Source organism: Tachysurus fulvidraco, chromosome 7, assembly GCF_022655615.1.
Source record: "Tachysurus fulvidraco isolate hzauxx_2018 chromosome 7, HZAU_PFXX_2.0, whole genome shotgun sequence".
Taxonomy (NCBI): Eukaryota; Metazoa; Chordata; class Actinopteri; order Siluriformes; family Bagridae; genus Tachysurus; species Tachysurus fulvidraco.
The window spans coordinates 20,327,558-20,349,409 of NC_062524.1; the positions used below are offsets into that span (position 1 = coordinate 20,327,558).

Here is a 21,852-nt window from a genome sequence, read left to right on the forward strand (position 1 = left end):
ATATGCAAATACATTAAAGAACCATATACAGTACGTGCACTACTGAGCTGTGTTTCATGGAGTGGAAGATATGACTAGTTGGCTATAAATATTGTAATGGTGCAAAAAGTCAAACTTCAGAGGCATTTCATCAATAACCTTTATTGAAACAAACACATTGGACTTAAACAACAACAGGGTAATCAACATCAGTTAAGCACAGAACATGGGACAAAGAGTTACCAATAGGCTTTGTTCATTTACAACAGCATCTGGTTCTTAAAGTTCTTTGAGCCATTGCATGCTCTTCTTGGCCTGAAGATCAGCCCTGCAACACTAAACAGTCTTTCACAGGCTGCTGAGGCAGGGAGTGCCATATTAAGCTTTAGTGATAGCTGGCACACAGCTGGGAAGTATTTCAGTACTTCTACTATCATGCATACCATTGGCATGTACATTGCAAATTTATCATTATTAGTACGTTACTAGGTCACTACAATATTGTCAATAATCGACTGATAGTAACAAAAACTATAGCTTTGCACAATTAACTTACAAATATAACAATAATTTAAGCTCAGATACCATTTGGCTAAAGTCGAATTTAAAATTTGTTAATAATTGACTGATAATAACAAAATTTCAGCTTATCTCAATATGCTTTTTCAAATTAGATGGGGAGTTTTTGAAATCTTTTGAGCTTTTGATCCTTTATTAACCTATATGTTTAGAGTTGAAGTGTTTTATAAAGCTGCAGTGTTTTGTAACCTTTTAAAAGATTTGAGTTTAGAAAGTGTGTGTGTATGTGTGTGTGTGTGTGTGTGTGTGTGTGTGTGTGTGTGTGTGTGTGTGTGTGTGTGTGTGTGTGTGTGTGTGTGTGTATGTGTGTGTGTGTTCAGACCCCTTTACGTTTTCCAGAGCAGTTCAAAGCTATGGGATTGAGTGGCCCTTCCAGAGTGTTGCTTGCTGGACCTCCAGGCTGTGGAAAGACTCTTCTTGCCAAAGTACTGTATACCGACTTTTCCTCTCTAGATTTGCTCTTTTTCTGTATCTCTCAGTTGTTATATTTTCTTGATGACTGATTTGATTTCAAAGCCAACATCAGTTCTACAACTTCATCTAGAAGTAGAAATTCACAAAACATCGATTTGGCTGAAGTCTCTAAAAGATAGACAGTAAATGTGTGTTTCTGCTAGAAATGTTGTCTCTAAGCAGGGTTTGTAAATTAGCAGCCTCACAGCTTAAACACTAACCTTCTCTGTTTATTATTACAGGCTGTTGCCAACGCGGCTGGTTTAAACTTTATATATGTCAATGGCCCCGAGCTACTGAACATGGTGAGTTCCACAGGTGCTCACGTGCCATACATTCCAGTTTAAAGTCCCATGAGGTCATTTTCTTGATTCTGGTGTATATACACAATTGTTAGGGAGCTATAAGCACCAGTGGACAAATAATGATCATAAAGATTTATTAGCATTAAGGGTAGACAGTAGTAGCATTAGTAGCGATTGTGTGGCCGAAGGTGGAGGGTGGATGGGTTTGGTAGGAGAAGGGACGTGTCATCCGCAGACTCTCGGATGGTTGTCACGTATTTTGTGTCAAGTGTTGCTGTGTGCCTTTCCTTAAGACTCTGATACTGATTTCTGTAACTGACAAAACAAGAAAGCCTGCTATAGTATATTAGACATAAAGGCATATTTCTGGTCATTGTAGTCTCTAAACTTATTTCTGTTTTTAAAAACAACGTTTTCTACTCTTATTCTATACAGAACATATTATTTGGGTTAAAGTGACCTGTTTTAATCCTGTCTATGTTTTTAATGACATTTGTTTTTCTCCTGCTTTTGATTCTGCACCATCTTTCTCTGATAGCTCTAATGATAATAGGCGAGAAATCAAAATAAATTTAATTAAAGCCCAAAGTAAATTTGCATGTTGCTGCTGATACACAGCCTATTTTCAGAGTTACTCCTGTAACCAGACCATTTTCCCCGTAATCCATTATTAACTCTTTAGAACTTCCAGTGGATTTAGTTTCTGGTATGTAAAAGATTTCTCATGATAGTGTTGTGCTGTAATGGCAGATCACAATGCACAAGCTTATCAGTCTCTATTGTTTAACACACACAGGCTTTAATGACTCTGATCTATTTCCTCGTGTAAGGTGTTATGTATAAATAAAATTGTAGTTTCTTAATTTTTCTTGAATCAAATTCTTCTGCAGTATGTTGGTAAAAGTGAACGGGCAGTTCGCCAGGTGTTCCAGAGAGGACAAAAGGCTGCCCCCTGTCTCATCTTTTTCGACGAGTTTCATGCCCTTTGCCCCAGACGTTCTGTCCATCAGGTAAATACGAAATATATCTATCACTCTTTGGTGTGAAAGTTACATGTATATCAGGTTTAAGAGAACTGCTTTTATACATGTAGGTTAATATTATAAGTACTGTTTTAGTCTCTGAAGAATAGAGCTTGGTTTTGCATTTCCCCATGTCTATGCAATTATTGCCATTAGGAAAAAACACAACGCATCTAGATATAAAAATTAGGAAATTAATGTAGAAATGTTCTAAGGTCTTAAATTCATCTTGTCTCTAAAATCCAAATGCCTAATGGTGTATTTGAGAAACAAAAGAACGGACCTTGGCCCACAGAATTTGCCTGAGCTGACCCAGCAATGCCCTTGCTCAAATACCTTCTCTCAGCTATCAAACAGTGAGGTTTATTTCACATTATGTCTTAGTCTGAAAGTCTTTAGTGTCTTTCAGCTCAGATGAGGGTTAAAACAATGGGAGCTGTTTAAGTTGAGGGTGCAGGATAGGATTAACCCTGATTGGTCAGGCACTGTGCCAGGTACACACACAATATGAAGCAACATATGAGTTGATAAAACTATTTTTTACACAGGGTTGATGAGTAGCTAGCTAGACACATTCTTTGTGTCTTTAACTTATTAAGAAACAGTTTGTTCTTATGGAAATCTTTCCTACATTACCGTATAGCTCACATTTACAGTATAATCTTCACTTCTGTTGATAGAATTAAATACATGTTCTGAGTGATTAAAAATGCCACAGCTGATGTGAACAGCAGAATGGGTTTGGTTTGTGTCTTCAGTCTGGAGCCAGTGTGCGTGTGTTGTACCAGTTGCTGACCGAGATGGATGGGTTGGAGATGCGTCGCCAGGTTTTCATCATGGCCGCCACCACCCGGCCAGGTAAAATGAGCCAGCTAAGCATTTCATGCATGTTTATGTCTTTTCTAACATATATCTGATGACTTTATTTGATCTGGGTCAGATATCATTGATCCAGCATTTCTTCGACCGGGCCGTTTAGACAAAAAATTGTATGTGGGTTTGCCTTCACCAGAAGACAGACACGCCATATTGCTCACTATTACCAAGGTGAATTTATGTTTTAACATGATAGCTGAATTAATCTGCTTGTATAGACCAGTAACATGAACTGAATTTAAAGTAAATTGTTAACAATCCATGGAATTGCCACAGGGAGGAACTAAACCTCGCCTGGACTTGGATGTGAACTTGGAGGAAATTGCCCGTGATGAACGTTGTGACTGTTTCACGTGAGTATTAGACAACAGTAAAGAATAAATCTAACTCTGTGATAGAACAGAATAAAACATTTCCTGCTTGTGTATGCAAAGAACTTTATTTGCATGCTAGATGTTTTTATTTCCGCTATTCAGTTTTTTGCTAAGGGTGATGACTTTGTTTTATTGAGGTTGACTGGCATTTGCTGATGTGATGGTAGTTTCAGTGGAGTCATTAAGTTTCTTATTAAACCATCTCTCTCTCTCTCTCTCTCTCTCTCTCTCTCTCTCTCTCTCTCTCTGTAGTGGGGCAGACTTGTCAGCACTGGTGAGAGAGGCTTCGTTTAACGCGTTAAATGCCCATCTCTACTCTCAGACAGCTATACCACATGCAGGTAAACACACCAGCATGCCACACGTTTACGGTTGCCGCATTCATTAAGCAAAAACAAGGGAAAGCTCCAACAAATGGTTATTTAATTATAAAATTATTATTGTTTCCACTTAACTCTAACCTCGGCATCCTCTACTCTCAGTCCAATTAACTTCATGTCCTCATTTAACACATCCATATATCTGCTACCTTCATCTCTGCCTCATGTCTTTTCCTCACTGCTACAGTCTCTAACCCATACAGCATAGCTGGACTACTGTCTTGTACACCTTTCCTTTGATTCTTGCTGACACTCTTCTGTCACACAGCACTCCTGGCACTTTTCTCCATCCACTCCAACCAGCCTGCACTTGCCCCTTTGCAAGATTTTATATCATAAAAATGCCTTTGAGATTTAGTAATCCATCATATTTGGGTTTCCTTCTGAGTCTGGTTCCTCTCAAGGTTTCTTCCTCATATTATCTCAGGGAGGTTTTCCTCACCACCGTCACCTCAGGCTTGCTCATTAGGGGTAGATGTTATATATAAATAGTAACTTAATTTTAAACTTTACCATTTTTCTTCTGCTTCTATTCTTCTGTAAAGCTGCTGTTTTGAGACAATGTCTATTGTTAAAAGCATTATACAGATAAATTGAAATTAAAGTGAATTTTAATTGAATTTAATAGAATCTGCTCTGGGCAGCTGAATCCACCTGACTTTTTTGTGCACAGAAATGCCAATAATTCCTTTGTATTTACAAATGTTAAATGCTTTGATCGGGGTGCCCTCAGGTCCATGTGACTTACGAGTCAGCAAGCAGAATTTTGAAGAGGCGTTCAAGAAGGTGCGGCCGTCCGTGTCCAAAGAGGTGAGTGCATTAAACGCAAGAGCACTGGAGACAATAATACTGATATGTAGCTGAAAATATACTGTTTATTCTATTAAATAAATTAAAAAAAAAAGTGAGTGAGGGAACAGTTGAGACACATTGAGCAGCTTCTGTAGTGTCTGCAGTTTAGTCTGTTTGTTTAGATGTTTATCCAAAACAAGTGTATTTCTGTAACCCAGCATCAAGTCAGAACAGCTAATGATTCCCCTAAGAGCTCTATTAGCTTCAAAACCCGTGGCCTTGTGGGATGTAAGCAGGTGCATGTGTGCGTTCTCATAGCTCGTGATGCTTGTCGAGTGCTTCAGTGAACCAGTTTGTCCAGTTACCAGGTGAATAAGTTGCCAAGACATTTTCTCTTCTAGACAAATTTCCCACCCTTCCCTCGCCAGATGAGTGTCGTATAGTGAGATTTTTTTTTTGCTTTGCTGGAGCAACATCAGCTCTGGCTCCTTGTTTGTGGTTGCAGAAATAAACAGGTCTGTGCTACATGGAACTTGTGCAGCAAATGGTCTTTGCAGGCATTGCATCATTTCTCATTCCTCTGTTAGAAATGCAAATAATAATCAGTCTCACCCTCTGGGCATTTGATGCCACTGAGGTGTCAGCTATTATCTAGAATTATTATGTGGCTTTCAAATACAGAAGAAGCCAGAAGTTGGAGTATTTGATTCTGTTTTGCTTTTTCCATACAGGACCAGCTCATGTACGAGAAACTGCGTAAATCTCTCACTGGGCAGTAGCCGAGCAGACGGAGAGTTGCTGTGTTAAAATAAACATTTTTTTTGGAGTTCACAAGCTTGGAAGTGTGTCTGTGTGTCTGGAAATACACACACTGAAAAACCTCAGTAATCATTTATCTCCTAAATTATTTAATGACATGAAGGACATTTTTGAATCTGGATTAATAAATTCACACAAATGCAGCAAACCATAACAACAAAGCAGAAATGAAATTAAACCTGGCCATATGTTATCAACCCACACAGAGATTTTAATGACTGAAAGTTTTTTCCAGCACGGACTTTAATACTGATACAGGAAATCATTTATCCAGCAGACTCGTCCCTGTAGTCACACAGCTGTACAGATGTTTCACTTTAGCTTAGCATGTTTGATGTATTCTCTATGAACTATGGTGGCAGTTTTGATCTACATGTAAAAAACCCACTAAGATTCAGAGTTGGTGGTAAAAGCAAAGAAGTAAAGATGGTATTTGATTTTGCTGGAGTGCCAATTCTACACAGTGAAGAGGCAAAGTTTAGTGATTCAGCGCTCCCTTTTGTACCCTAGTGTGCCCTGGTGTGTGTGTGTGTGTGTGTGTGTGTGTGTGTGTGTGTGTGTGCGCGCGCGCGCGTATGTGTTTAGGTGACCTCTCAGTCACCTCAGCAAGGTCAGATCTTATCAAGCACATGCACCCACTCTTCCCTAAAGTTCCCATCCTTTTAGTACATGGAATGCTTATGGCACGAACATGGGCTTCTTGTTCTCTCTCCCTAGTCCAGGGGTCGGCAACCTTAAACACTCAAAGAGCCATTTGGACCCGTTTCCCACAGAAAAAATACCACAGGGAGCCACAAAATTCTTTTGACATCTAAAATGAAGATAACACTGCATATATCGCTTTTTACCTTTATGGAAAGTATAGAAAAAACTTTAGTGTGTTGCATTTATGAAATCAATTAACTGCTGCCGAGTAAACGCAATTTTATTTCTGCAGGCAAACAAAAATATTTTGAACAGTTTGAACTAACCTTAAGAAAAAAGACACTGGGTTGAAGTTTACTTTCAAATAAAATGTTTAATGTATAATTAGGCAAGCATGACATCTCCAACCCCTCGCTTTTTTTCATTGGATGTTGCGTTAAATCTTTCCCAGATAGTGCTATTTTCTGATTGGCTATTGTGTAGCCTCTTTTTTGATTGGCTGATTGCTAAGTGTCAGGCTCGACTAAGAACTGAGAAGCGCTTGATTCCTGCCCGGTTCCACAGAGACAGAGTGCGGACTGATACATTTTGGGCGCTGCGACTTATTAAATATATGATAGTCAAAAGTTTTTCTGCGTGAGAATACGATGTGCGGCGGGAGAGCGTGAGAAAAGACCGAAATGCGTGACTGTCACTCTCAATGCGTGGCACTTGACAGCCATGCATGACATAAAAAACTTAACTTGCCGGCTGCAGCAAACCAAAAATGCGCTTGCCTCCGTGTGTCAGATTTCGCAAGTCAGCAGTTATGACGCATATTTTGAGCGACCAAAAAATCATCATGATCTTAGAATTTAGAATTACATTTTTTTAAAAACTAACAAAAATACAAAATTTTAATAAAATATTTATTTTCCAAATCTACAGGGAGCCGCAGCAGAGGGATGAAAGAGCCACTTGCGGCTCCGGAGCCACGGGTTGCCGACCCCTGCGCCTACTCTAACACAGACTTTACTATGAAAGCATATATAAACACTCGTGTTTTTTAAAATTTCCTCTACATTTCCGTCCTTTTTGTCCTTTAGGACAAACTAGATAAATGAAAATTTTAACATAATCAGTACTTCAGGCTTCAGGCATTCAAATGACAGGTTTAGATGAAACATCAGACATCATCTTTTCCTGTGGACTTTTCAGTGAAATATTCGTTAACTTAAAGAGAAGAATAAAAGTAAGCAAAGCTAATTTATCCATCTACATTTGTCAATGCCGGAGTATAGTCAGTTTGAATTGGATCAGGTGGAAAGTCCATGTCTCCAACAGATGTGTGCTCTCATCTCTTCTCGGTGAAATAGGTTTCCACACGCTACACCGCTTAGAATGTCCAAACAGCGAGCACCGGACTGATTTTCTTCTCTGTCTCTTTTAGGATGTCACTTGGTGATTCATGTAGACAGCACTAAACTTCACCCTTCACCCTCCTTGACGTATATAGGTACCTGTCTAGGATGTCCCTAATCTGCAGTGTTACAACACCTAAAGACCAGTTAGGTGGGGATAAGCTAATAAAAGGGGAATTCTATAAGGAAGTCTTCACCACCGGGTTGACCCCCGAGGCCTACTGCCTTCGGTTCCTCCCTGGGCTCCTTACTGGTCTGTGTGTCCTAGTCTACCCCTGCAGGTGGTGGAACTACTTTACAGTGTGATACATGAGTCCAAGTTCTTTTTCCTTCACACAGTACTGCAGCATCAGTGACTACTAATACTTGGTATGGTCCCTGCCACCTAGTTTCTAAGGGCTTGCTTTTGAATGATTGTATCATTACCCATTTTCCTGGAATTATAGCATGGTCGGGGTTGCCAGCAAGCTTCGACTCTGTCTTTGGCCATCTTCACTGCCTTTGTGAGATTTTCACAGTAAGATATTAAAGTGTCTGAGGCAATGTGTACATCAGCATGTCTGAGATCAATGGCACCTGGCATTGACATGGGGCGCCCTGTGATAATCTCATGCGGACTTAATCCTACAGACCGATTGGGGATGCTCTCATGCTACATAATACTGCTGGCAGCACCTCAACCCATGGTACACCCTCCTGGTGCATTTTTCTGAGCCTTGTCTTAATTGTCTGGTTTGCTCTTTCTATTTGACCTGAAGCTTGTGGCCTATATGGACAATGAAGTTTCCACTTAATTTTAAGCATTCTGGCAACTTCCTTTACTACTTCTCCTGTAAAATGTGTACCTTGCTCTGAGTCAATTGAATCAGGCAAATCCCATCGAGGGATAAAATCATTAATCAGACATTTGGCGGTGTGTGAGGCAGTGGCTCGTCCTGTAGGATAGGCTTCTATCTATCTAGAGAAAAATTATTTTCCCACACCTGTTTGGGGAGAAAATATGAAGAAAATGGGAGAGGGAAATGTGGCAAGAAGGGAGTTACTGTGGCTGGTATGTTGCAGTGTTTACATCTGCATTCAGCCACGTGCAAATGTCCAGATATTCACGTCAGCCCACAGCATTTGCCTGAGCTGACCCAGCAATGCCCTTGCTCAAATACCTTCTCTCAGCTATCGAACAGTGCATCAATAAAGGTCTTTCAGCTCAGACGAGGGTTAAAACAATGGGAGCTGTTTAAGTTGAGAGAGCAGGATACACTGTAAAATGTAATTGCTGAGCTTACTAAAATGATTAAGTAAACTTAACTTAAACTTAAAAAAAACTAAAGAGAAGAGCACTAAACTAAATTAAAAAACTAAACTTAAGTTTGTTGACATTACTTAGTTTAACTAAGTAATTCCAACTTTTTCCCCACACAAAGTCCTTAAACTTAACTTGTTCATTTAGCTCAACTTAAAAGTTTAAGTATTGTGAATGCACCAGATATACAGGGGGCGGTAATATTGCATAGTAGTGAGAGGCCATTAATTGGACGACGAAGACGACTGCACATGCGTAATTACTTGGTTCAGACAGCAGGTTCATTAATTTGCACGTGGCTGGATAAGAGCATGAAGTGGTGAGTCTCACTTTTATAGTTTAACTGCTACATTTACATTACAAAATAACAATATACCAATCAAAGTTAATAAACAGTAGTATTTTGGTCATATATTGATATAAAATTGATGGATGACGTTGGATTGCTCTTAGCAATCAAATAATTGGTAATCATCTAGCTTTAAAGATAAACTTGTTTTAGGACATAAGAAGTTAGGATAGAGTAACAAAAACAAAAGTAAAATACAAGTAATTGTGTAAATGATTAGTTGAAGTTATAGTTTTAATAATTACTTGAGTAAAAGGAAAAAGGTATGCAATCCCTTACGCAACAAAAATATATTTCGCAATATATTACGTGACAATATATTTCATGCGTCTCCATATATTGTGAAATTTGTGAATGATATATTACCAATAATATATTATGTTATATATTGCAATATATGGGAAAATACTACAATTATTCCCGTTTACATATATTGAATAAATACATATTATACTATTTAATATATTATGTATATTGAAATATGTCCCACATTATATGAAATTGTATGTAAATATATATGTAAAATTATGTGATAATATACCTCAATGTACAAGATAATATAATCAAATTTATATGGGAACATGTGTCTTAAATATATTTATTTATATTACATAATATTATATATAATTATCATATTATATATTGTATACATGGTAAATATGAAATAATCTAATGTACAATGTCTGTCATATATTTTAAAATATAATGGATTGAATTAGACATCAATATAGATCACAGTAACTGAATGAGGTTTATTTCAAAAGCAGCAGCTGAAGGGACAGTGACCTGAGAACAAACAGAATGAAAGACATGTCACCATGGTTCCATCTGAAGCTTATATACACATAATGTACATAATTTGCTCAGCAAACGGCTGGTTTGCTGGTAGGGATGTGCCATATATGCCATATCATTAGGTCAAGGCTATACAATCTTTTTTTCTTCTTCTTTTAAACATGTGATATTTTTATGTGATCCAATAGATGGCAATATAACAACAATATAAATGAACAAATATACTCAAAATAGTTAATAAAGGACAACTGTTCTTCATTGTAATAAAATAAAACAGTCTTCAATGCAACAAAAACAGAACAATCCCTCAGTGGAAAAAACAGGACAATCCTTTAGTGCAGTGTTATGGATCCCTCATGCTAACTTATCAAGTCCCACTCTGATTGGCCAGCCTTGGCCAGTCCTTCAGTTGTCCATGGACTTTTTCTTCTCCTGGTGTCTTAACTCACAGATCCTTTTGTTTATGGCTGTTCGTATGTCAGGAATCTTCGCCCCTGGGTGTTGCTGAACAACTGCATCTGTAAAAGAAAAGAAAATAAGAGACATCCATAATGTTTATTGTTGTAATAGATGAGGTGGATCCTAATACTGGTAATATTTTTCTTATATGCCTGGTCCTCGCTCTTCAGTGGGTTACCTGTAAATAGTTCAGTCTAAAATCAGAATTGGCTTCTCAAGGAACCAAGGAAGGAGTTAGGAAGGTTCACCAAGGGGCTTACACTACTGCATCCACTTTGTTTTCCAGGAAGTATTGTGGTCAGTGAAAGCAACTGTACTTTGCTGTAGCAAAGACTATGCCTATGGGAGGTGAATTGGTGCTGGGATTTTAAAGCTGTGCTGTTAAAGCTTTTTATTCGTCCATCTATTTCGCTATTAGTTGTGTACATTTCAGTCCTAAAGTGTTTGTTAAAAAGCGGAGAGCTCCATCACACCACCACAATAACTTTGCAAAATATATTAATCCATTAAAAATAAAATCTTATTGTCTTACTGAGTAAAGCTGTAAGCTTCTTGGGGTCCAGAAGCTGACGTATCTCTGCAGATGGATCGACCTTGTTGACCCCTCCTGTCAGGTTGGACTTCATTAGGATATCAATGTTGAACAGGCCCAGCAGGAGGGTGCGGGCCATTCCTTTCACTTTTGCAGGCTCCCAACAATGAGAAAACACTCTGGTGGAGTCATCATTCTCTAGTGGCACCTAATTAATTGTAAGAAGGAAAAAAGACAAACCAGAATAAAAACAAAGAAAATCACCCACAGAATGTTTTATGTTTTTAATTGATCATTAAAAAAATGTACTTGGTTTGGGACATGCAACACTGGCCTCATATTCGGCTTCATCTCCATTGCTTGAGCTCTCTGTGATCTTGTCTGAAATGAGGGTCCTCACAGCTGCTAAGAGACAAAATATGGCCCACAAGATTTACCACAACAGGGCTCCAAACAAGTTGTACTGTAAATACATGTAAAAAAAAAAAAACAACAAAATACACCTCTGCTCATTTTTTGGTGTCTCAAAGTGTAGCAAATAGCGTTGATAAGGGGTTCTGAAAGCATTACAGCGTTTAGACCAATTTTGCTTCAGTGGCGCTACAGTGTTTAGCCCTAGGCTAGATTTTTCCTAGCTAGCTAAAAGTTCAAATGAAGCGCCTTGACGGCCGTTAGCTAGCTCGTCACTGTCCCGAAGCTAATAGCCTACAGCGAACATTACTTGGACAATAATGCAAAAACCTCAACAGGATAATTGCTATCAATAATGTTACATGACTAACCAAGTAAAAAAATATATATAAAAAAGCACTGTACTTGCCTGCCAACTGCAACATGTGTGCTGTTTCAACTGTCCACCCATTAGACCTCTTGCCACCGATGCTGCGGCACTCGATAAGATACACCTTTTTAGAGCAGCTCACTCGCAAACTTCATCTTTTTTTTTCCTTTCTCCTCTCACCGCTGAGGGACGTGCGTATAGACTCGGGTGGCGTGTGTCCCGTGCTGCCGACACGATCGGTTATGCGCATGCGCAATATGTTTGCGTGCGGTGCAAAGGTGCGCAAGCGTTTGATTGTGCAATTTCATAAACAGGATTATAATCATCTGCGCATACAAAGTAATGAAAAGGAACAATCACTGTGTATTATTACATTGTGGTAGAGAGACTTGATGACAGAAAATGTTTTGCTGTTGGAAGACAGTATGACAAATCACACAGTTCAGTGCTAAATTTAGAAAATGTAGTTGGCTTGAAAAGGGCAGGAAAAAGGTTTTTGATGTGATGTAATTCAACAGGAAATGTATGTTAGTTGATCTGCCACATTACGCCAACCTTACCTCCACGTTGCAGTGTGGAGGACTGAAATGTCATGTTGATGAAAAGTGGACTCAAAAAAAAAAAGTTGTAATTACTGCTGTTAATGATAAATTAATTTATAATACTCTTATCTCCATTTTACAGTATATGAATCAATACATAGCCATATATGGTCCATCCATTTGGCTATATAATGTAAAATATAATGAATGTCATGCAAAATTTGATTTGGACTATTGTTAATCAACCTCTCTGTAAACCTATGCATAACACACAAAAAAAAAAAAACTTTTTTTCAATAAACATGCATGCATTAATGTAATACAGTTTTGTTTGTATATCAATGTATTTTAATATATGAATCAATATATAGCAATAGGGTGTCCATCCATATATTGCTATATATTTTCAAATATATGTGAGTTTCTGATACATTGAAATATATTTTCTAATGTATTGCAGTGTATATATATAGCCATTCCTTACCTATGTAGTTTTAGCAGCATCCCTTCTCCACCCTATCGCCTCACTCTCTGCTGGTATAGACGGTTTCAACAGTAATAACAAAAACAAACACTTTTCGACGACCAATAATTAGCGGTAAATAATAACCTAAACTTTAAAAGGATAGGGAAAGGATCTCATTTTGTTACAAACCTGTATAAATTTCTTTGTTCTGATGGACACGAAGGAAGATATTTTAAGGAATGTTTGAAATCAAACCGATCATGGGATGGATGTAAGTGTTTTACTAAAAATACATTGCTATTAAATGTTTCAATGATGCTTTTGCTGAAAAGGTCCAAATTATCACTGACAATTCTCACTGAAGCCCTGTTACAAATTTAAATGTTACTTCAAGAACTAGTAACAGCACCTTAAGCAGTTTACATTTTTAAAAGGAACATGCACTTCTTTGCGTTTGCAAGAATGTATTTTAATAGTGCTTTTCTTTTTTTTAGGACTGTGATATTGTTGCACCTCAAGTATCGATAGGAATTCTCACTGTGGTGCCAGAGGACAGTCTGATGTCTCCACAAGGTTTGCCATCGGAGGTCACTGATGCAGCAATAATCTTGGAGGGTGTTATAGCAATGGATGGAATTGAGAATGTTCCACGTGCCATGTCTTGTTTTGGGGCTGATCTATGCTTTAAACATGGTGTACCCTTCACAGCTTAAAAACACTTTTGAGTTCATTCAAAGGGTTTTTCTTTCCCTGGGGCACAAATCTCTCAAACCAAAACTGCAGTCACTAAAAATCTTACTGTTTTAATGTGTTTCTGATGGCAGAAAAAAGACCATGTTGCAGTAGGTCTGTTTGTTTTGTGTGTTCAGTCTGGAGCCAGTGTCCGTGTGGTGAACCAGTTGCTGACCAAGATGGATGGGTTGGAGACGTGTCGCCAGGTTTTCATCATGGCCGCCACCACCCGGCCCGGTAAAATGAGCCAGCAAAGCATTTCATGCATGTTTGTCTTTTCTAACATTTATCCGATGACTTTATTTGATCTGGGTCAGATATCATTGATCCAGCATTTCTTCGACCGGGCCGTTTCAACAAAAAATTGTATGTGGGTTTGCCTTCACCAGAAGCCAGACACGCCATATTGCTCACTATTACCAAGGTGAATTTATTTGTTTTAACACGATAGCTGAATTAATCTGCTTGTATAGTCCAGTAACTTGAACTGAATTTAAAGTAAATTGTTGTTAATCCATGGAATTGCCACAGGGAGGAACTAAACCTCGCCTGGACACAGACGTAAGTTTGGAGGAAATTGCCCGTGATGAACGTTGCGACTGTTACACGCGAGTATTAAACAACAATAAAGAATAAATCTAACTCTGTGATAGAACAGAATAGGTAGTTTATTATATACTACTTCTGAAAGTAAAACATTTCCTGCTTGTGTATGCAAAGAACTTTATTTGCATATTAGATGTTTTTATTTCCGCTATTCAGTTTTTTGCTAAGGGTGATGACTTTGTTTTATTGAGGTTGACTGGCATTTGCTGATGTTACGTTAGTTTCAGTGGTGTCATTAAGTTTCTTATTAAACCATCTCTCTCTCTCTCTGTAGTGGGGCAGACTTGTCAGCACTGGTGAGAGAGGCTTCATTTAACGCGTTAAATGCCCATCTCTACTCTCAGACAGCTATACCACATGCAGGTAAACACACCAGCATGCCACACGTTTACGGTTGCCGCATTCATTAAGTAAAAATAAGGGAAAGCTCCAACAAATGGTTATTTATTTTATAACATTTTTATTGTATCCACTTAACTCTAACCTCGGCATCCTCTACTCTCAGTCCAATTAACTTCATGTCCTCATTTAACACATCCATATATCTGCTACCTTCATCTCTGCCTCATGTCTTTTCCTCACTGCTACAGTCTCTAACCCATACAGCATAGCTGGACTACTGTCTTGTACACCTTTCCTTTGATTCTTGCTGACACTCTTGTCACACAACACTCCTGACACTTTTCTCCATCCACTCCAACCCGCCTGCACTTGCCCCTTTGCAAGATTTTATATCATGAAAATGCCTTTGAGATTTAGTAATCCATCATTATTTGGGTTTTGTTATTTGGGTTGTTTTACTCTTCACCAGCAGGGGGAGATCAACTGCTGTCTCTGCTGAGAAACAGTGAATCTCCAAGTGAGGAACAGCTTGCTGATCTCTGCATCATCATGGATGACTTCAAGGAGTCTTTGGCACAAGTCCAACCATTTGCCAAACGAGAAGGCTTTGCCACTGTGCCTGATGTCACCTGGGATGATGTCGGTGCACTGCAAGACGTTCGGGAGGAACTCACCAAGGCCATTTTGGTCGGATTCGTACACCGTTTAGTAATGTTCAGAAATGATAATAACAAAGATACTAGGGTTTAAAAAGAATGCTGTAGAAGTTGAACTATTAACTCAAGCTTTTTACTCAAGTAAAAGTGTAAAAGTACTGGTTTCAAAACTACTTTTAAAGTGTAAAAGTAATGCAAGGAAAAAATGCCATTTAGGACAAAAGCTTAGGCTGTGCCACAGCCTAAGCTTCTGTGCACTATTCTTTTGTGCACTAAGCTTTTATACACTATACTTTTCTATTGTGCACTACCCCACCTCCGCAAAAAAACATATTTCTAAAGGCCATAATGACTATATTTTATATTAATATGATAATGTTGAAAAATTTGGGATGCACTAGTCTACCCGTTTCAGCCGCATACTGTATATGCCCATTGGAAAAGAATGCATTTTAGTACAATGCAAATACATTAAAGAACCATATACAGTACGTGCACTACTGAGCTGTGTTTCATGGAGTGGAAGATATGATTAGTTGGCTATAAATATTGTAATGGTGCAAAAACACCACACATTAGACTTAAACAACAACAGGGTAGGTCTGTTTGGTTTGTGTGTTCAATCTGGAGCCAGTGTGCTTGTGGTAAACCAGTTGCTGACTGAGATGGATGAGTTGGAGACGCGTCACCAGGTTTTCATCATGGCCGCCACCACCCGGCTCGGTAAAATGAGCCAGCTAAGCATTTCATGCATGGTTATGTATTTTCTAACATTTATCTGGTGACTTTATTTGATCTGGGTCAGATATCATTGATCCAGCATTTCTTTGACCGGGCCGTTTCAACAAAAAATTGCATGTGGGTTTGCCTTCACCAGAAGACAGTCATGCCATATTGCTCACGCTGGTGACAATCAAAACATGAAAGGATGTAACAGCCCCCACACCAGATCCTGGAATTTCGCCCACCCTTAATCCCATTAACATAACAATAGGACAAATGGCGCAAAGAGACAGATGATACCCTGAGTTACATTGCCCCTTTCCTTTGATATTTGAGATACAGGAACCAAAGTCTAATGTAAAGTTTGAATTTAACTAGCATTGTAACTTGATTGGGCTTCTATATTATCCACAGAAATATGCTAGAAATAAAACAATGACTATTTTCCCACATTGCCTCTTTGAGAGCTCTGTCACAATAGATTTAAGTCAACAATAATAAAAAAAAAATTTAAATCATGCTCAGTTTTCTATTTATAAAATATATCTTGTCTGATTGCTTTAACATAGAGCCAGTATTCTTGCATCTCTAAGATGCAGGCAAAAGAAAACGTTTCTTTTTTGGTGTCCCTTAATGTGATTAAGGGTACTAGTTCTTTGTTGTTTTCTGTCATCCAAAGTTTCTGCAGTGCACATTGTAACTTGATATTCAGAATCTATGTGATCGGGTAGTTGTTTTTTTTTGTTTACTTTCCCTAATCTGCAGTGTTACGACACCTAAAGACCAGTTAGGTGGGGATAAGCTAATAAAAGGGGAATTCTATAAGGAAGTCTTCACCACCGGGTTGACCCCCGAGGCCTACTGCCTTCGGTTCCTCCCTGGGCTCCTTACTGGTCTGTGTGTCCTAGTCTATCCCTGCAGGTGGTGGAACTACTTTAGTGTGATACATGAGTCCAAGTTCTTTTTCCTTCACACAGTACTGCAGCATCAGTGACTACTAATACTTGGTATGGTCCCTGCCACCTAGGTTCTAAGGGTTTGCTTTTGAATGATTGTATCATTACCCATTGTCCTGGAATTATAGCATGCCCACCCTCAGGTGGGGGTTGCCAGCAAGCTTCGACTCTGTCTTTGGCCATCTTCACTGCCTTTGTGAGATTTTCACAGTAAGATATTAAAGTGTCTGAGGCAATGTGTACATCAGCATGTCTGAGATCAATGGCACTTGCTCAAATATCTTCTCTCAGCTATCAAACAGTGCATCAATAAAGGTTTATTTCACATTATGTCTTAGACTAAAAGTCTTTAGTGTCTTTCAGCTCAGACGAGGGTTAAAACAATGGGAGCTGTTTAAGTTGAGGGAGCAGGATACACTGTAAAATGTAATTGCTGAGCTTACTAAAATGATTAAGTAAACTTGTTTTTATTAAGTTTGTTGACATTACTTAGTTTAACTAAGTAATTCCAACTTTTTCCCCACACAAAGTCCTTAAACTTAACTTGTTCATTTAGCTCAACTTAAAAGTTTAAGTATTGTGAATGCACTAGATATACAGTAGGGGGCGGTAATATTGCATAGGAGTGAGAGGCCATTAATTGGACGACGAAGAAGACGACTGCACATGCGTAATTACTTGGTTCAGACAGCAGGTTCATTAATTTGCACGTGGCTGGATAAGAGCATGAAGTGGTGAGTCTCACTTTTATAGTTTAACTGCTACATTTACATTACAAAATAACAATATACCAATCAAAGTTAATAAACAGTAGTATTTTGGTCATATATTGATATAAAATTGATGGATGACGTTGGATTGCTCTTAGCAATCAAATAATTGGTAATCATCTAGCTTTAAAGATAAACTTGTTTTAGGACATAAGTTAGGATAGAGTAACAAAAGTAAAATACAAGTAATTGTGTAAATGATTAGTTGAAGTTATAGTTTTAATAATTACTTGAGTAAAAGGAAAAGGTATGCAATGGAAAAGTAACAAGTTTAAAATCAGTGTTGATGTCGTTTATATATATCTAAACGATCTAAATTGGTGCACGAATCACTAATTTGTTCAGTATAAGGTCTGAAGGCACGTAAGGTGTTAAATCTTTTTAGTCTTAAGAAAAAAAAATGTGTTTATGTACTGTGTATGTAGTTTTCAGATTGGTGGACGAGTGAAGCTCTTTACACATGTAACGTCAACACGATCACATGAGAATGCGTATCAATAGTACGAGTTTGAAATCTTGCAATCAAATTTTTACAAAATTTGTAAAAAGTTCTACAAGAAAGATGTCCCAATTTTTGTCAGCATTACGTTTAAGAGATCTTATATAAAGTATATAGAAGATAAATAAAATGCAAGTAAATTGTATACTTTAGTTTTCATAACATTTGATCAAATAAATCTTAATGTGGTTGAAACTATTTTCAAACTATAAAAATCTCATAGAATAGTGTCTTCAATTTTTTCAATCCAACTACTCAGCGCAAAGAGGTCTCTATATATAGCCATTCCTTACCTATGTACCATTACAGTTTTAGCAGCATCCCTTCTCCACCCTATCGCCTCACTCTCTGCTGGTATAGACGGTTTCAACAGTAATAACAAAAACAAACACTTTTCGACGACCAATAATTAGCGGTAAATAATAACCTAAACTTTAAAAGGATAGGGAAAGGATCTCATTTTGTTACAAACCTGTATAAATTTCTTTGTTCTGATGGACACGAAGGAAGATATTTTAAGGAATGTTTGAAATCAAACCGATCATGGGATGGATGTAAGTGTTTTACTAAAAATACATTGCTATTAAATGTTTCAATGATGCTTTTGCTGAAAAGGTCCAAATTATCACTGACAATTCTCACTGAAGCCCTGTTACAAATTTAAATGTTACTTCAAGAACTAGTAACAGCACCTTAAGCAGTTTACATTTTTAAAAGGAACATGCACTTCTTTGCGTTTGCAAGAATGTATTTTAATAGTGCTTTTCTTTCTTTAGGACTGTGATATTGTTGCACCTCAAGTATCGATAGGAATTCTCACTGTGGTGCCAGAGGACAGCCTGATGTCTCCACAAGGTTTGCCATCGGAGGTCACTGATGCAGCAATAATCTTGGAGGGTGTTATAGCAATGGATGGAATTGAGAATGTTCCATGTGCCGTGTGTCTTGTTTTTGGGCTGATCTATGCTTTAAACATGGTGTACCCTTCACAGCTTAAAAACACTTTTGAGTTCATTCAAAGGGTTTTTCTTTCCCTGGGGCACAAATCTCTCAAACCAAAACTGCAGTCACTAAAAATCTTACTGTTTTAATGTGTTTCTGATGGCAGAAAAAAGACCATGTTACTGTAGGATCTGTTGCTTTTTTTTTGTTTTGTTTTAATCAGTCACCTGCCAACCTGGATACAAAACCAAAACTGATTCAACTAAAAGCTTTGTAGTCAAGAATTTGTTCAATATGTTTTTAATAGCAGAAAAAAGACTGTCTTAGGTCTATTGTTGCACCTTGGGTGTTTTATCCAGATTGATGGGTGACTGATTAAAAATCTCAATACCCGTAACCTAAAATTTTTTTTAATCTGTTGTTGTTTCTGATGGCAGAAAAAGACCATGTTATTGTAGGTCTGATTTTGCACCTTGGGTGTTTATTCCAGGTTGATGGGTGACTGAATAAAAAAAAATCTGTTTTATTTAAAATGTTTAGTATTTGCAGAAATAAGGATTTGTTACTGTACGTCTTTTTTTTTTTTGGTCCTCCATTAACTTGGGTATAAATCCTAGAAAAGCAAAGCTGTAGTTGGTCAACTGTAATTTTGGTCAAGATTTGTTCTTTGTATTTCTGATGGCAGAAACAAGACCGAGTTGCAGTAGGTCTGTTAAATTTCTTGGGAGTTTTAATCAGAAAAAAAAAAAAAGCTCCCAGTCGGCTGCCGCTATCCTGCCGGGTCCTGGTCTGGCGGAATCCTTCCGTCAGTTAACGCAAGGTAAAAAACGGACCCAACTGCAGGATAGCTAAAATAAATGGGGATTTATTAACAAAACAAAACACGAAACAGGACAAAGACAAAACCAGACATAAAGACAATAGGATTCCACGCTGCACAAGGCAACGCGGCTTAACTAAATACTAATAATCAAGACACATAAGGGACGGGTGTGCAGAGGCGGGGAGAAAAAGTCAACATGGCCAAAATCCGGGCAGAGTCCTGACATAAACAACAACAGGGTAATCAACATCAGATAAGCACGTAACATGCGACAGAGTTGCCAATAGGCTTTGTTCATTTACAAAAGCAGCTGGTTCTCAAAGTTCTTTGAGCCATTGCATGCTCTTCTTGGTCTGAAGATCAGCCCTGCAACACTAAACAGTCTTTCACAGGCTGCTGAGGCAGGGAGTGCCATATTAAGCTTTAGTGATAGCTGGCACACAGCTGGGAAGTACTTCAGTACCTCTACTATCATGCATACCATTGGCATGTACATTGCAAATTTATCATTATTAGTACGTTACTAGGTCACTACAATATTGTCAATAATCGACTGATAACAAAAACTATAGCTTTGCACAATTAACTTACAAATATAACAATAATTTAAGCTCAGATACCATTTGGCTAAAGTTGAATTTAAAATTTGTTAATAATTGACTGATTAACAATTTTAGCTTCTCAATATGCTTTTTCAAATTAGATGGGGAGTTTTTGAAAGCCATTAGCTCATGGATGGATCGAATACAAACCAATAGGGTGCCGGAATGGTATATGTTTAACTTCTCATCCAACCACAATCAAATTCACTCTATCCGGATGGCACAATTTATCTTGATAGGTTTTTTTAATGATGACAAGTTGAAAGGAAATATTAGTAACGAGGCTATTTTTAAAATGTAAGGAGTAGAAAGTACAGATAATTTTGTGAAAATGTAAGAAGTAGTAGTAAAAAGTCTGCTAAAAATAATTACTCTATTAAACTATAGATACTCAAAATTTCTACTTAAGTAAGGTAAAAGTATTTGTACCTCATTACTTGACACTTCTGCATACCTGGTATTTGACTTTAATTACATGAGCACAAACACTTGATACAGTGACTTAGCTGCTGGTGTTTGTATGAGTTTTTTAAGAATTTCTTTCTGCCAGGACTTGTTCATGTTCCTAACTAGTTGACAAGCTACCAAAGCCTCAACTTGCTAGTGTGTGAATGTCATTGTTTACTGTAGGTCATGTACTGCGAATATGGGGTGAATAAGATCATAATTAGCATATGTGAAGATACTTTATTAACCCGTATGTTTAGAGTTGAAGTGTTTTATAAAGCTGCAGTGTTTTGTAACCTTTTAAAAGATTTGAGATTAGAAAGTGTGTGTGTTTGTGTGTTCAGACCCCTTTACATTTTCCAGAGCAGTTCAAAGCTATGGGATTGTACAGTTGGAATTATAAAACCAAAGGAATTATTTTGCTTTTTCCATACAGGACCAGCTCATGTACGAGAAACTGCGTAAATCTCTCACTGGGCAGTAGCCGAGCGGACGGAGAGTGTTGCTTTTCCTGTGTTAAAATAAACATTTTTTTCGAGTTCACAAGCTTGGAAGTGTGTCTGTGTGTCTGGAAATACACACACTGAAAAACCTCAGTAATCATTTATCTCCTACATTATTTAATGCCATGAAGGACATTTTTGAATCTGGATTAATAAATTCACACAAATGCAGCAAACCATAACAACAAATCAGAAATGAAATTAAACCTGGCCATATGTTATCAACCCACACAGAGATTTCAATGACTGAAAGTTTTTTCCAGCACGGACTTTAATACTGATACAGGAAATCATTTATCCAGCAGACTCGTCCCTGTAGTCACACAGCTGTACAGATGTTTCACTTTAGCTTAGCTTGTTTAATGTATTCTCTATGAACTATGGTGGTAGTTTTGCTCTACAT

The 21,852-nt window shown here is 37.8% G+C and overlaps 2 protein-coding genes and 2 long non-coding RNA genes across 11 annotated transcripts in view; 3 read left to right on the forward strand and 1 right to left on the reverse strand.

Annotated features, from left to right (window-relative positions):
* Positions 1-21,492, forward strand: part of LOC113660739 (nuclear valosin-containing protein-like) — a 25,925-nt gene extending 4,433 nt beyond the window's left edge. For 3 of the 6 annotated variants that reach the window (XM_047815744.1, XM_047815746.1, XM_047815745.1), the window contains 9 exons: positions 879-983; positions 1,254-1,316; positions 2,207-2,326; positions 3,097-3,196; positions 3,279-3,385; positions 3,491-3,567; positions 3,841-3,929; positions 4,702-4,778; positions 4,979-5,140. In XM_047815744.1, the coding sequence (XP_047671700.1) occupies positions 879-983; positions 1,254-1,316; positions 2,207-2,326; positions 3,097-3,196; positions 3,279-3,385; positions 3,491-3,567; positions 3,841-3,929; positions 4,702-4,778; positions 4,979-5,107 (867 nt within the window). In that variant the 3' untranslated portion in view covers positions 5,108-5,140. Of the gene's footprint in view, positions 1-878; positions 984-1,253; positions 1,317-2,206; positions 2,327-3,096; positions 3,197-3,278; positions 3,386-3,490; positions 3,568-3,840; positions 3,930-4,701; positions 4,779-4,978; positions 5,141-5,161; positions 5,276-5,491; positions 5,592-21,382 lie in introns of those variants that run through there. The other 3 variants (XR_007143413.1, XM_027174505.2, XM_027174504.2) reach the window with 3 other exon arrangements.
* Positions 7,736-18,910, reverse strand: LOC125145095. Its single transcript, XR_007143417.1, has 2 exons — positions 17,133-18,910; positions 7,736-8,200 (listed from the first exon to the last, which is right to left on the reverse strand). It is a non-coding gene; the product is annotated as an uncharacterized LOC125145095 (long non-coding RNA).
* LOC113660744 (nuclear valosin-containing protein-like) lies at positions 9,169-16,373 on the forward strand. Of its 3 annotated transcripts, none has more exons than XM_047815761.1 (7): positions 9,169-9,243; positions 13,343-13,435; positions 13,718-13,817; positions 13,898-14,004; positions 14,112-14,188; positions 14,461-14,549; positions 14,998-16,373. In XM_047815761.1, exons 2-7 carry the CDS (start codon positions 13,409-13,411, stop codon positions 15,276-15,278), a joined length of 681 nt encoding a protein of 226 aa, XP_047671717.1. In that variant the 5' UTR covers positions 9,169-9,243; positions 13,343-13,408; the 3' UTR covers positions 15,279-16,373. The 3 variants fall into 3 exon arrangements, 2 of the variants coding, with proteins under 2 accessions (XP_047671717.1, XP_047671718.1); XM_047815762.1 differs by having other exon boundaries at positions 9,173-9,243; positions 13,343-13,421; XR_007143414.1 differs by lacking the exons at positions 13,898-14,004; positions 14,112-14,188 and having other exon boundaries at positions 9,227-9,243; positions 13,343-13,817.
* Positions 17,517-19,811, forward strand: LOC125145094. Its single transcript, XR_007143416.1, has 2 exons — positions 17,517-17,597; positions 18,909-19,811. It is a non-coding gene; the product is annotated as an uncharacterized LOC125145094 (long non-coding RNA).
* Positions 21,493-21,852: the final 360 nt, after the last annotated feature.

Coding starts and splice junctions, on each gene's coding strand:
- LOC113660744 (XM_047815761.1), top strand. CDS start 13,409: ATGTCTCCACAAGGTTTGCCATCGGAG. Junction 14,189..14,460: donor GAACGTTGCGACTGTTACAC/GCGAGTATTAAA, acceptor CTCTCTCTGTAG/TGGGGCAGACTTGTCAGCAC. Junction 14,550..14,997: donor GACAGCTATACCACATGCAG/GTAAACACACCA, acceptor ACTCTTCACCAG/CAGGGGGAGATCAACTGCTG.